Source organism: Brienomyrus brachyistius, chromosome 2 (genome assembly GCF_023856365.1).
Source record: "Brienomyrus brachyistius isolate T26 chromosome 2, BBRACH_0.4, whole genome shotgun sequence".
Taxonomy (NCBI): domain Eukaryota; kingdom Metazoa; phylum Chordata; class Actinopteri; order Osteoglossiformes; family Mormyridae; genus Brienomyrus; species Brienomyrus brachyistius.
Genome location: NC_064534.1, coordinates 17,402,865 through 17,416,261, shown reverse-complemented (window position 1 = coordinate 17,416,261; position 13,397 = coordinate 17,402,865). Strand labels below are relative to the sequence as shown.

Genomic DNA, 13,397 nt, shown 5'->3' with positions numbered 1-13,397 from the left:
ACGTCCAGACTTGTTATTGATGAGAACCAGCTGGGACCAGTCCAGGTACAAGCACTGCCAGACAAAGCCCAATATATAACCATAGAATAATCATGTAAATGAGGTGCCGTGCGTGGTGTGGAGCTGAGCGCTCAGCAGTCAGGACAAGGCGCAGTGAAGGGACAGTAACTGGATTCATGCATTTCCACGGTATATGTGAGATATGCGGCGAGCATACTAAGCAAATCAGTCATGGTGAGGAAAACACTGGCCAGCTACTTATGATTTATTGATTCTCTGACAGCAGTGTGGATTTTTGTTTTTTTTTTGTTTGTTTTTTTTTTTTTTTTGAACTTGAGTCTAATCTGGTGTTTACAAACAAATTAGCTTCACCCTCCCTGTAGTAAGCAAATGTTCCACTATAATCCGATCAACTTTAAAGTGAAGTTGGAAGTTTTTAATAAAATCAAGGTGAAATTCAGTTGACTGTTTTTTAACGAAAAAACGCAGCACGTTTTTTTTTCAGAAAGGTTCCTCTTGTACTTTTTAACCAAGAATGATCAGGTCTGTCACCCGACAATGATGCGTCGTTCCCGCAAGCCTGTTCTGGGGCCGCGTCTCTGAAGTACGATCAAAAATCCCAGCATTGAGAGTGAAGCCAGGATTTGTTCAAACCTGCCTGCCATCACCATCCCACCGATACCCTATATGCCCCCCCCCCCCCCCAACACACACACACACACTCATTCGCTTTAGTCTCCTCACACAACAACAGAGTATAACAAATGGCCAGCTTACTTTTTTGGTGACTTATGACGTCTCACTCCAAAGCTTTCATTTGGCCGAGATGCTTTGCTAAGGGAAAGGGGCCGTTAATCACGCTCTTGCATGTCTGCGTGTCGGCTGCTTCCTTCTGCAGGAGAGGAAGTGAGTGCCGACGGCTCATCTGCAGTGCGCCAGCGTCGCAGAGGCTTACCCAGACACATGCTCCCAATTAGCTGGCCTTCTTAATGTAAATGCTTCATAAATTATCCCCAATGCTCCAGGATTAGGCTCTCATAAAGAGAGTTAGCATCTCAATAAACAGCCAGGTTGAGCGGGGAGAGCGAATTAGACAAAGGGGGGGGGGGGGGGGGGTCTGTGGGGTGGGTGAGTGGAGGGGTGTGGAGTGCTGATGAGCAGGGGTATAAGGGTACCATAACTGACTTGGTCACAAGGGGTCCATAACACTTTTTAAAAAATGTGCTCGGGCAATGGAGCAAATTATATTTCATTGGTTGATTGAGATGTGGAATATTTTTTGACGGCATGGCGGAGGAGATGGGAGTCATGGTGAGCTGCGACCATAACCGGAGTGCCTGAAAGTAATAGGACAGCAGTGATAAATAAGCAAGGAGCCGGTTGTTTTTTCCCTTATCAGCACATTGCTCTAATCCTTATGAATAAACCACGTGTCGACGTCTAAATAAGCTCACACTATCCTGCAGTTACACTCTTTCATTTTATACTTTGATGATCGTTTGGAAGTATGGTAAATGTCTTTATTTATATCGATCTCTTCCCGGGGGGGCTGAAATGCAGGTGTTCTTTCCTTTGAAGAACAACAAATGCAGTTACTTGGGTAGTTTTTGGGGGATTTTACTGATTAGAACATCTGGTAGTTTATGTGGATAGGCAGAGGAGCACCAAAGAATGCTACCAGTATGTGTGACTGGGACCTTGAGCGCACTGCACTGGCCGACCGCACTCTGGGCAGACGAGCTCATCGATGGCTGGCGATGGCCACGTACAGCGTCCGCCCCGTGGCTGACGTCGCCGAACTCGCAGGGCGCCGCGAGAAAGTCGGCTGGCTTATTTGCTTCAGACAGACAAGTGTCTCTGAACCAAGAAAAGACCAGCACCCTGCCGTTCTTTAGCCCATTTATTTATTGTTTTTGAAGCTACATGTGAACACGGACTGGAGTGCTGCAGAGGGTTGTGTAAAGTCACATCATCCTTAAAACAACACCGCACACAGATGCACGTACAAACACAGGCACACAAACAATCTCCATGTTGGGTCTGCGAATGGGCAGGAAGGCAAGATTAGGTTTAAGCCCCATATTTTTGAAATGATGGTGGACCTGCTGTCCCCAGATCAGGCACCAGATGGCGCAGTGCTGGTGGAGCCAGCAGATAATTAATCGAGACAGATCGGGTAGCATTACTTCCTATTATCTTCTAATTACTCTTCAGCGATGCGCTTATCCTTAAGTTTCTGTAAAATGATGGCACGGTGAGCCTCCGTTAGCCGTGTGGAAGGAGCCAGTTATCTTGGCTCAGCATTCTATCTGAAGGAAAGGATTACTCTCCTTCTCTTCGGGGAGAGTATAAATTTGTGCTGAGATGGGGTTGCAGACTGGTGGGTGTCAAAGGTTTTCTACACTGGAAATCCTCTCCTGAAACGGGCATGCTTCTTAGACGACACGTTGCAACGGGTGCCATGATACCAGACCACGACCGGGTCTCAGTATTTTAATGCGGAACACCGAGGTTGGGCCTGAACGCTTTGCTCTCTCAGTCTGATCTGGTGTGAGCGCCTGCTTTTTGGATCACAAACTCAAGATTCTTCTAGACGTTTTTTTCGGGAATGTGGCCGTGTCGGGGGCCTGCGCGGGAGGCTGACATGATTTAACACACGGACTCGTCTCCGACCGGCCCTGCAAGTTTATGAGCTGCGCAGCCACGGTGTACCGATGCAAATGAGAAAGGGTAAATGCCACTGAGGGAGTAGGAGGGGTGAACCCCTGAGCCATCTGACACCGCGTCAGCTGCAAGGCAGAGGCCCCGGCCGATGATGATTTTCATGCACCTCCCCGAAGATTTTAAAGTATGACCCTGGTGAAGGAAGACCAATCAGAGGTCAGGGATGAATGGTAAACGTATTAGCATCATTAACGAGTGCCAGCAGTTCAGAACCAAAAATAAATAAATAAAATTGTGTTATTATTATTGCTTAAATGAGGACCTAGTGCAAGGGTGTCAGTCTGCGTCTGTGTGTGGGAGAGAACAGGGGAAGTGATGTAACAGAGAGATGAACCCTGGGGTCAGATCGGCTAATCTCAGCAACTCCGAAAATCCGAAAAGCACACAAGACCAGAATGGTATGAAAGCTCAGAAGAAATGAAAGAGAGGTGGGAGAAAAGGAAAGAGAGAGACGGGGAGATCATGATGCAAGGGATGATTATGCCCCCTCATTTTCGCACGCTTTGTGACTGTGTGAACAATCTGCTCCGGCTGACCCATCCAGGGACTCCCCCATCCAGGGACTCCCCCAAAAACAGCTCTATTCTCCTGGTGGGCCTCCCTTTTTTGAGGGGGTCTCTGGCTGGTTAATTAAAGCACAATAAAGAAACAGGTCATCAGTAAATGAGAGCATAATGGACCTTTTGGTTTACATAATCTCCTTTTTGTATGATGAGCATTTGCTTTTCTCCCTCTGCTTTTCCTCTTCTTTTCAGCCCCCTTTCTGAAACCAAAACAACACAAAAATGGCAGAAGAAGAAGAATGTTTTGGTAGTGGTCACCACATTTTTTTAGCCATCCCCTAGATGTCGCAGAAGCAGGAGTCCAGGTTGAAATAACAACAGGAGTTAGGGATGGAAAAATATGTACGGAATGATTGTGCTTTCACAAGCATGTTTACCAGGATCGTGAGTTAGGGCTGAGACGGTGATGAGCAGTTCTTGGCCACCAGTTTCCCATCCTGGAGGTACTATGGCGACTTGGACTCTTGCTGAGTTCTGGGAGAATCTCCCTGGGACTGCAGCACTCTGAAGGTCTCCAGGCCCCACGGCACAATGCAGGGGTCATATAGCTGAGTGGCACCAGAGCAGCTGTGCAGACAAGCTCCATTTCGCTCTGTCCTGTGATGTAATTCTGACATTCTGGAATCCAATGTATCAATTGCAAAAAAAACTAAACAAAAAAAAAAAAACAGAGAATCATGCTTGAAGACCTGAAGTCCTGGTTCTTTAATGGTACAACTGCTTACACCACATAAATAAAGAACACAAAAGCATGCCTTCTGACAAAACAGGCAATCATCCTTCCCCCGTTTCATCTTTATCTATGGATCGTACAAGACGACATGAAGAGAGCTGGTGGCAGGCGTGAGCGCAGAGCCTCGCGACTGACATCCAGGCTGTGCTCCTCCGTGTTCCGTCACTCATTAAACGGGATTCCAGATCAAAGGTGCATTCTTTAGTATTCAGGTAATGCTGCGTAGCTCACATTCCCAGTCCTCGTGTGTCATCCTCGCTCTCTTTTGATTTTCACTTTCCACCATTGCTGTGGTGACTCCCCCCCCCCCCCCCCGCCCCCCTTCCAGAACATCCAGCTAGAATCGAGGTTTGATACGGGGACAGAGGGAAGCAGCACCTAGTCTGGGTCTCTGGACCATCCCCCAGGAGCGCGTGGAGAGGAAGATGGCTAGGAATTAGAAAGGCAGCATTTAATCCCTACCAGGTCCCCATCAGTAATTTTTGCGGCGATGACTCATGATGGAAATCTAATTTGACACAGCATAGCTAGATACTGGAGCCTGTTGCCTTAACGTTGCATTAACTGCAGTTATATAAATGTCCTTTCGTGTTTCGCCACTTGGAACGAGTCCTGTATATAAGACGCTAGTAAGTCATTGAGCGCCTGATCACTGTTTGTTTTCCGCTTCTGCAGCCAGCTTTAGGGAAGACGACGTCGAAAGGTCTGTCGCTGCCAGGCCCTGACTTCGTGTATGGGTCCATGCCTGTCACCCACGACGGCGGCGTCGCTGAAGGTGAGAGTCATATTCTCCGTTAATTACGCCGCTCGGCTGAGGAGTCAGACCGGCCGGTAATCAAAGCCGGGGGCCCTTCCTGTACTCTCCTCCGTGAGCCTCATTAGAAACATAATTTAAGCGTGCGTAATGGTGGAGTGATAGGGATGACTCCCGTGCTTCATTTTAAACCGCCGTGTCACTTCCTGTTATTTCCCTCAGGCAGCTGCCCCTTGCCTGCGGCTGCTAGACTCAGATGAACCGCATTTGGCTGCTGGGCCTTTTCGCTCAGCTCCTCTCTCCGCTGTTTTAATTATGCACCTCTAACAACCGACAAACATTGAAAATGTCAAGCTTTCCCCCGAACCCCCGTGAGCTCGTGTGGCTGTGCCAACCAGACCCAGTGGGAATGTTTCTAGAGTAGGATGAACTGTCAGTTGTGAGCCCCTCTAACTGTTTAAACACCCTGCTTCCTCAAGTTAAGCCCCCCTCAGATCTGTCACTACTTACTTGAGAGACGAAAAGAAACAACTCAGGATCCATTCTTGCTTTTTTAAAAAAGGTTGGACTTCAATAATTGTGACAAGAATGACAAATGCTACGAGCGGCGGCAGTATTAATGAGCCCGGGAGAGTAGACCTCCATGTTGTCAAAGGGATGGAAATCGAGGGGAGAAGGAGAGAAGAAAAAAAACTGTGTCGAACCTTTCCAGAGATGTCATTGTTCTACAGCTGATAAAAACTTGCAGATGCAGACGTGAATCTTGCAGTGGCCAGATTTTTCTTCAAACCACAAAATTATTTAAGCCCCTCACCAAGCGATTTTGTCATTTGAATGATGGCGTGTTGTGTCACGTTACAGAGTTCTGTCACTGGGTTGTGTGCAGTGACAGTAGACACGTCACTGATGGAGTGGATGCGGGTGTCCTGTTGTCCGCGCACATTGCTGTCAGTTAACCATCCCGTGTGTGTCCACCCTCCTCTCTGCCGCAGCCATCTCCCACTGGCACCTGCCCTCTCCTCCCAGCACTGTCTGCCGTAGAAGAGTGGAGAAGGATTTCGTGGCCCTGAATCGGGAGGGGGTCAAGTCTGGCTTGGTGACAGCCAAAGAGCATCACCAGTACCGCGCCACGCATGACATCCGTCTCGCCCCGTCCAAGGGAGGTTCCCGTATGTCAGCCCCCTCGCGGCTTCCCCTGGACATGACCTTTGGCGTCGCCACGCGGTGAGCAGCCCCCCGAACCCCACCACATCCCCGTCCCCCTGCACCTACCGAAGCTTGCTCCCACAGCACGAAACAACCTGTAAAGAAATAACGCTTCATTCATGTCAATAGTCAAAACGTTAACTATAAGTATTAAAATAGGCACAATTATGTGATTCGTGTGTACCCAAGTTATATTGACCAACTATGGGTGTAAATTATTGTAACCACCCCTCCAATAATCAAAACTGGCCAATACAACCCCCTGGACCCCCTTAAGTGGGAAGAGACCTCAGCCCCCCCCCCCATGCTCAACTCAACTCAAAGTTATTCCCTTTGTGACCGACCCTTAAAGGTCACATGACTTGAAATCGGCGCTATCTGCCTGTTAATACACATGCAATACTCACAGTTCCCATACAGACACTTGCCATAGGCTTTCGCATGTCGGTCTCCGGAGTGGTCTCTTTCAGTTCGACGACAGGGGAGATGTTATTTTTAGGTATAAAGACGGGAGCCTTTATTGAAACAATATCACAACTTCAGAGGCACGAATAAATGGCCCCACTTATTCAGTTTGACTCACCAGGGGGTGCGCTATTAGCTTACGCGGGAGGCAGAGAAGCAGAGAGAATGGCCGTTTACTGCTAATGTTTTAGAAAGTACCATTAGCACTTAGCAGAATGAGTGTCAGCGTTTAGTGTAGCAGAACGTGAGGCGCTGCTAGATCGCCGTGCTCATAGCAGGCGCCTAAGCTGATTATAAAGCAGGCGAGGTGAAGACTCACGGCACCATAGAAGACACTCTTGTCCATTAACCAGGCCTCTTGGAGCCATGACAGTGAGAACCAGCAGATCGTGCATAGAAGCAGGAGCTCACAGCACACGCCCAGGCTTACTTTTATTATACCTAAAATATGGGCACCTGCGTTCTCATGAAACACCTGTAAATGCAGCCAAACATCGCCATTCAAGGTGAGGCATGGTGGGGGCGTGCGTTTCTATCTGGTGGCAGAACACAGTGCTCCATCCTACCCAGAGAGTGTGTCCCTCACATTGACTTTTCCTGGGGGTGGCTGGCTGGGGGGGGGTTATGGTTATGGGAAAGGGTGGGGGAGGCATAAGTAACCCAGTAGCAGAGAAGTGACCAAAGCCTGTTTAATACCACCTTCTCCACGTCCACGGAGGTGGCACAGGAGCGCCGGTCTTCACCACAGCCATGTCCCTGTGTCCCCCAGGACACGTCACCCTCCCCCCCTCCTTCCTTCCCTTCCCATCACCCCCCCATCCCATCCTTTGCAGCCATTGACACTGTTCAAAACGGAGCTGAATTACTTCGCCAATAACGCCCCTGTGTGCCATTGCTCTCCTTCTGCACCTGTGTGTTTTTCTCTTACCGCTCCCTTCGTCCCGCCCCCCCCCCCTGTCAGGCATAGATTTATCCTGTCGGTGACGCGTGCAGAGTGCGGCTGTGTGAGAGTGCAGGTACAGGGTCAGGAGAGGGGAGGTGAGTGTACAATATAAGATAAGATCATGGCTCCCTGGGGGCTTGTTTGGCCCTGCACCCTATCCATCAAACGCCAGCTCACCATGCCAAGGTCAGCCCTAATGAGCTTGTGCTGGGGTGTAGCTCTCAGTGCGCCCCCCACCCCCCACACGCCGCCGGCACGGAGACACACAGGCACGCGCTCGGGCCCGCCAGCGCCCACACGCGTGTTCACGTGTTTCATGTGCAAGCACACAGACACAAACTGTTTGTGACGGTAATATAATGTCACTGCGCACGTGTAGTAAAATGCACAGACTGATTGGATCTGAGTCCGGCAGGGATGCGCTGGTCTTCCCCGTCTCCCGCGTTGGATCCTGCGCTCAGTGCCCTTTCCATGTTTACTTACATCAAGGTGCTTAGCCACATAAATACATATATTCACATATAAATACAGCAGTACGTAAGCTGGGAGCGGAGCGAGGTGCAGAGGCGGCTGCTGCTTGACTCTGTTTTACCCTCTATCGCGTTCCCCAGTCCTCCGAAGGGGCCAGCTGAAGGGGGTGCCGGTGAGTGGACGGGCCAGGACCAGTGGCCTGGCTCCTGTAGCTCTGCAGTCCGGGATGGGGACGGGCATCCCCCCCCCCCCCCCGCCCCTCCACATCAGCGCTGTCCGATCTCATTAGGGTTTGCTGGCTGCCGGGTGGGGCGTGTGCTCAGGCATGTGGAGTGTACTAATGAAGCAATAAAAGTCACCGTAGGTGGGGGCTTGGAGGGGGGGTCACGGGCTCACATCCCCAACACGCAAGTGACGAGGCAGGTGATAATTGAGACGTCCCAGGCCCACATCTTTCCCGTGTACCGCGCCGATTAGCGAGCGGGCAGCGAGCGGGCTCCTCCCAGCCCCGCCTGCATGCGGCCTGCATCCAGAGCCCAGAGTCAGGGCCAGTGCCAGTAACCCAGGTCCCTCTGCTCCTTCCCAGCCCCTCCACCCCCATCTCGGAGCTCTTGGGGCACAGGTACGCTCAAATCTGGCTGGAGGATCAGCAGGCTAAGGACAGGAACCTTCTAGAACGTCGGAAGAAGGTGAGAGGATCAAAGGAGGCATAGACTGAGAAGCATGTGACTCAGTTAGTGTTTTTGCTATTATTATGCTTGTTATTTTTGGTATTATTATATTTATTTAATACAGACGGTCTAATCTTAAGTGAGCTGACAGGGGACTTAATCAACCCTGAGAATGAGGGGCAACAGAGAGCATGACTGGGCACATCTTGGGAATGATGGACGGTAGCCTTTGTATTATCGCATGCTATCGCCAGCCACCTTCAGCTGTTTTAAGAGTGTGAATGTGTAAGCCGAGGTGAAAGACTGGCCGGCTGAGGCGGGATGGTTATGGCCCGCCTGCCCATCATGCTTGGTGTGGCGGTCTGGTTGTTTCCACAGAGACAGCTGGGCCATATCCCAGAGACATGCACGACCCTGCTCAGGAAGTGTCAGCCCCTGGAGGAGCCGGCGGCCTTGTGGAAACTGCCCCGCTTCCAGAAGGTAAGAAAAGGCCAGACAGACAGATAGACAGGCAGGCAGACAGACAGGGTGACAGAGACTGGCAGGCAGACAGGATGACAAAGATAGACAGGCAGACACAGATAGACAGACGGACAGACAGACAAGGTGACAGAGACAGATAGACAAACAAACAGACTGGGCGACAGAGACAAACGGATAGACAGGGTGACAGAGACAGACAGACAGGCAGACAGACAGACAGGGTGACAGAGTCAGACAGATAGGGTGACAGATGGATGGATGATATTGGCTGAATGAAATAGCATTCATCAAAGAAGCCATGTTGGAGGTATTATTTCGATCAAGATAATGACGCCATTAAGGATGGCTCCTTTTAGGAGCGACAGAATGCCTTCCCAGGCAGTGGAAGATCATACCTTACATCCCTCTTAAGTCTGAGAGCTGATTTATTACTGTCATGTTTTTCCCCCACCATAATGGCCCCTTAGAGTTTGGGTGGGGGGGGGGCTGTGTGTGTGTGGGGGGGGGGGGTCGCTCCAGCGCAGTCTGACAGCTTGTGTGGGTCTCCCTGTAGCAGCTGGAGGAGGTCTTAGCTGACCTACCCCCATCGTTTCTAAAGAACCCCGCTAGCCTGGCCAGGAATGTGTCAAGCAGGCCTCTCCCCGTCAAGCAGGCCTCTCCCCGTCAAGCAGGCCTCTCCCCGTCCTCCCGGCTCCCCGCGACCTTCCCTGGCTTCTGCTTGTCCATTATCCATTTCTGATTCTGCTTGTGACATCGGCTAGCACCACGTCTCCCTGCTTGAGCATTTCCAGCCATGGATGTTTTAAGTACACCTGGGGGGGGAGGTTCCTGTCCCTTATCATGCACGGCCCACATTGTTAGCTGGCTGTGTTGGTCTGGCCCATGGGCACCTTAACGCTGGGGCCCCGTAAAGCGGAGCATACAAATTAAAAGTTTCCTTCCCGCTGAGCGATCGATACGGTTCCGTGCTTGAGTGGCTCTCGTGCGGCGGCAAGCAGCTTAACCCAGAGAGGGGCACTTGGAGGGGTCCAGGGACATGGGGCTCATACTCATTTGGGGAGGGGCTTCTATACCACCGTCCTCCGCATCCCTCGCCCGAGGTCCCGCCTTCACCCAGCATGCCGTTCTTCATGCCATCCCCGGTCACCCATCTTCCTTCCTCTGAGCCAAAACCTTATGTGGGGCCCAGTTAAATATCTGTCCTTGGAGATGCCTCAGCGGTGGTGAGGAAGCCGGGACTGAGGCGTTCAGCGAGTCAGTCTTGAGTTAGACAGCATCATTAGCCTAACGCACCCAGGATCTCTCTCTGTAGCTCCCATTCGGGTTTCTCCTGGTGCTAAGCAAGCTCACGCGCTGCCTCTGAAACTCTAATCAGGAGGCTTAACCTCCTGAGGGCCAAAAGCCCCTGCACTGTGACTCACTGACTGCTGCATCCATACAGACATACAGAGGGATGTGAGGGCAGGAGGTGATGGAGATGCTGGTGAATGGGCTCCATCGGAGTGATGATTTCCGTCCCAGTCCCTCTGTCTCTCTGAACGATCACTGTCTTATTCTCTCTCCCTCTCTCTTTCTCCCCTTCCACCCCATGGCTCGCACAAGCCTCCAATTAAATCAAAAGCGGTTTGTTTTTATTGGTCTTTTGCGCTGACAAGTGGGCTATCATCCTGACGGCTCTACCTGACAGTGAGCTGCCGAAAATCCTCCATTGACAATGCCCAACGCTTCCAATTAGGGGAGAATCAGACTCCTGGTGCGCTAACGATCTTTCCTCCTCCCTCAAGTGCCCCCCTCCAATGTCTCCCTCTCTCTCTCTCTCTCTCTCACTCACACACACACACACACACACACACACACACACACACACACACACTGCGTGTTGCTGTCTTCCCCTCACATTTTTTCCTGCTCCATTTTCCCCCATCTCTCCTTTTTTCCTGTATGTCTCTCCTCTGCAAATTACCAACACAAAACGGGATGGCACACTGCCGTCAAGGCCTGCCGTCCAAGCCTGTCAACTTTAATGAGATGATGAAGGTTTATTTTGGCTGCATGCATGTGCTAAATTCTTTCTTGTATGACAGCTGACTGTGAAAGGCGAATGTTAACCTTATAAAAGATTTAGCAATTCTCATTATTTTCTGTCAAGTACCATATCTGATGGCTGTAGGTTAGACATTTGCATCCCTGACTCCTTCGGAGTGGGCCTCTTTCATTTCTCTCATCATTGTTTGTTTGTGTAGTCATATTTTTTTTTAATCTCCCTGTTTTTTTCCCCTTTGTTGAAACGTATGTTTTTCTTCTCTATTTCAAAAAGATATTGAGATGCCAAAATTCTTCCAAAGACAACGTGCTTATTACAAAAGAAAATATATATTTAACAAACTACTTAATAAATAAATAAAAAGCCAAGAATCTACTGCGCCTTTTCTTTCGGTTTTCTGGGGTGGCGTGAACCATTCTAAGCGGTTTCCTGCTCTTTGAATCCTCCTAAGAGCACTTTGCTACGTGTTAAATGTTAGGGGAGAAAAGACACCCAGCTCACGTCGAGGAGTGAGTGGCTGACAGAGATTTCTGTGGGCTAAAACTTTTATATATATTTATAAGTTAGTTTTGTGACAAAACACATTTTATGATTTTGTGTCAAGATAGATTCCCAGACATCGTATCAAATCAAAATGCCTGAAGGAGAATAAAAACTTGAGTGAGAATGAATTGGTGGCGCACATGATTCTTGGCAGTTCTACCTTTGACAGTATTCACTCAGAAATCCCAGAGTCCTGTCTGCACACGGAAGCTTCCGGACCTGTCCTTCTCTGACAACACGTGACTGACATGTGCCAAGTAATCCTGGGCTTTTTTGTTTTTGTTAATCTCCCTCCTTTTTAATGTACAAGGATGCATTCTGCTTTTTCTGCTGCTCACGACTATTGCCTTCATGCTATTTATAGTGCATGTGAATGCATAACGGTGCGCGGTGTTTGCTGTCGCCGCGCCGGTGTTAATGAGGCTCCGGGATGGGTTGGATCTGTATGGTTAAAGGAGCTCACTTCCTCCAGGCCCCAGGGCCCACCTGAGAGCTGACACGCGCCTGCAGGACCATCTCATCTCGCCTGCATCTGTAACCTGTGCGGAAGGAGCTCATGTGTCTATCAGACTGATGTTGAATGCTCTTTATGGGAACATGCCGGCCCACTTAAAAAATATGTCAAAACAGGAATCAAGTCCGGTTCTCCAAACTAGCTGCCTGTTCCAAAAGTGTACCTTCAGGCCTGAGAAGGGAGACCACAGCTGGCCGTGCAGTGGGCAAAGCATTAACAGAATGCCTTACTCATAATACACCATGCCTAATGATGCATCAGGGCAGTTAGATGTGCTTTTCTCATCTTTCTGTGATAAGTGGATACCTTCTAGCAGGCTTACCTGAAACACTTCTGTTGTGTCCGTTCTTCGCTGCAGGTGGGACCTGCCTTAGACACCTTCCGTGATCCAGGAGCTCGGAAGAAGGCCTTTCATGCCCATTTCTCAGACTCGGCGGCGCGACGAGGGCTTCTGGGCCAGGGCACCTACAACGTGAACTAGACCAGGCTAGGCAAAGATAGCAGGGGGGAGGAAAAGATGGGGGGGAGTGAGAATGTGGGGGAGGGGGGCGAGGAATAAAAATCTACACGTACACATTCATCTTGTTTTTCGCCATATTATTCTGCGGGTATCAGTAGGTGTAACGAAACTTTGATAAAGCCCGTAACCATAAATTGAAGATGATTTATTTAAGCTGTATTTGCTGGTGAGTGTTATGTGGAGAAGCAATGACAAGGTCCACACGTGTGAAGAGTGCAACTTTAAGTGCTGACTGGCATAAAATCAGGCTTACAAAGACACAGAAATAAACAACTAAGCCAGTCAGCTTCCAATTGGGAAAGTTTAAAATCGGTGACATTTACGTACAGTGACATTTATGGATTGTTGGTACTGGAGTTTCCGCAAGAGCAGTGGAGCGGTTTACAACGGGCCTGTACTGCAGCGACGGAGAGCACACAGCCTGGCGCTGCAGTGTGTGCAGCACGTTCTGCCCCCGACCCGTGCGGCATCCCCCCAGTGGCAGCTCGCAATCAGACCCGGTCCCAGTGGGAGCAGGGATCAAGGTGCACATCTCCAGTCTTGCCTTCAGTTGTTAGGGCTTGTCGAAAATTCACATGTTGCGAACCGTGTAAATGATACGTGAAACAGGAGACCGCTTACTACACAGTAAAGTTTTCTCTCACTATTTTGTGACATTGCCTGGCTTTCCTCTCTGTTCGGTCATAACACAGACATCATCCGTATATGCTTATACTACCTTAATACTATGTAAATGAGAATAAACTGGTAAAATTAAGATGAA

At 49.8% G+C, this 13,397-nt stretch overlaps 1 protein-coding gene across 8 annotated transcripts in view; it reads left to right on the top strand.

Moving 5' to 3' along the window:
* Positions 1-13,397, top strand: part of cfap77 (cilia and flagella associated protein 77) — a 25,751-nt gene extending 12,354 nt beyond the window's left edge. For all 8 annotated transcript variants that reach the window (XM_048980399.1, XM_048980446.1, XM_048980427.1 and 5 more), the window contains 5 exons: positions 4,696-4,795; positions 5,767-5,998; positions 8,446-8,548; positions 8,909-9,010; positions 12,473-13,397. In XM_048980399.1, coding sequence (XP_048836356.1) covers positions 4,696-4,795; positions 5,767-5,998; positions 8,446-8,548; positions 8,909-9,010; positions 12,473-12,595 — 660 coding nt within the window. In that variant the 3' untranslated portion in view covers positions 12,596-13,397. The remainder of the gene's footprint in view (positions 1-4,695; positions 4,796-5,766; positions 5,999-8,445; positions 8,549-8,908; positions 9,011-12,472) is intronic.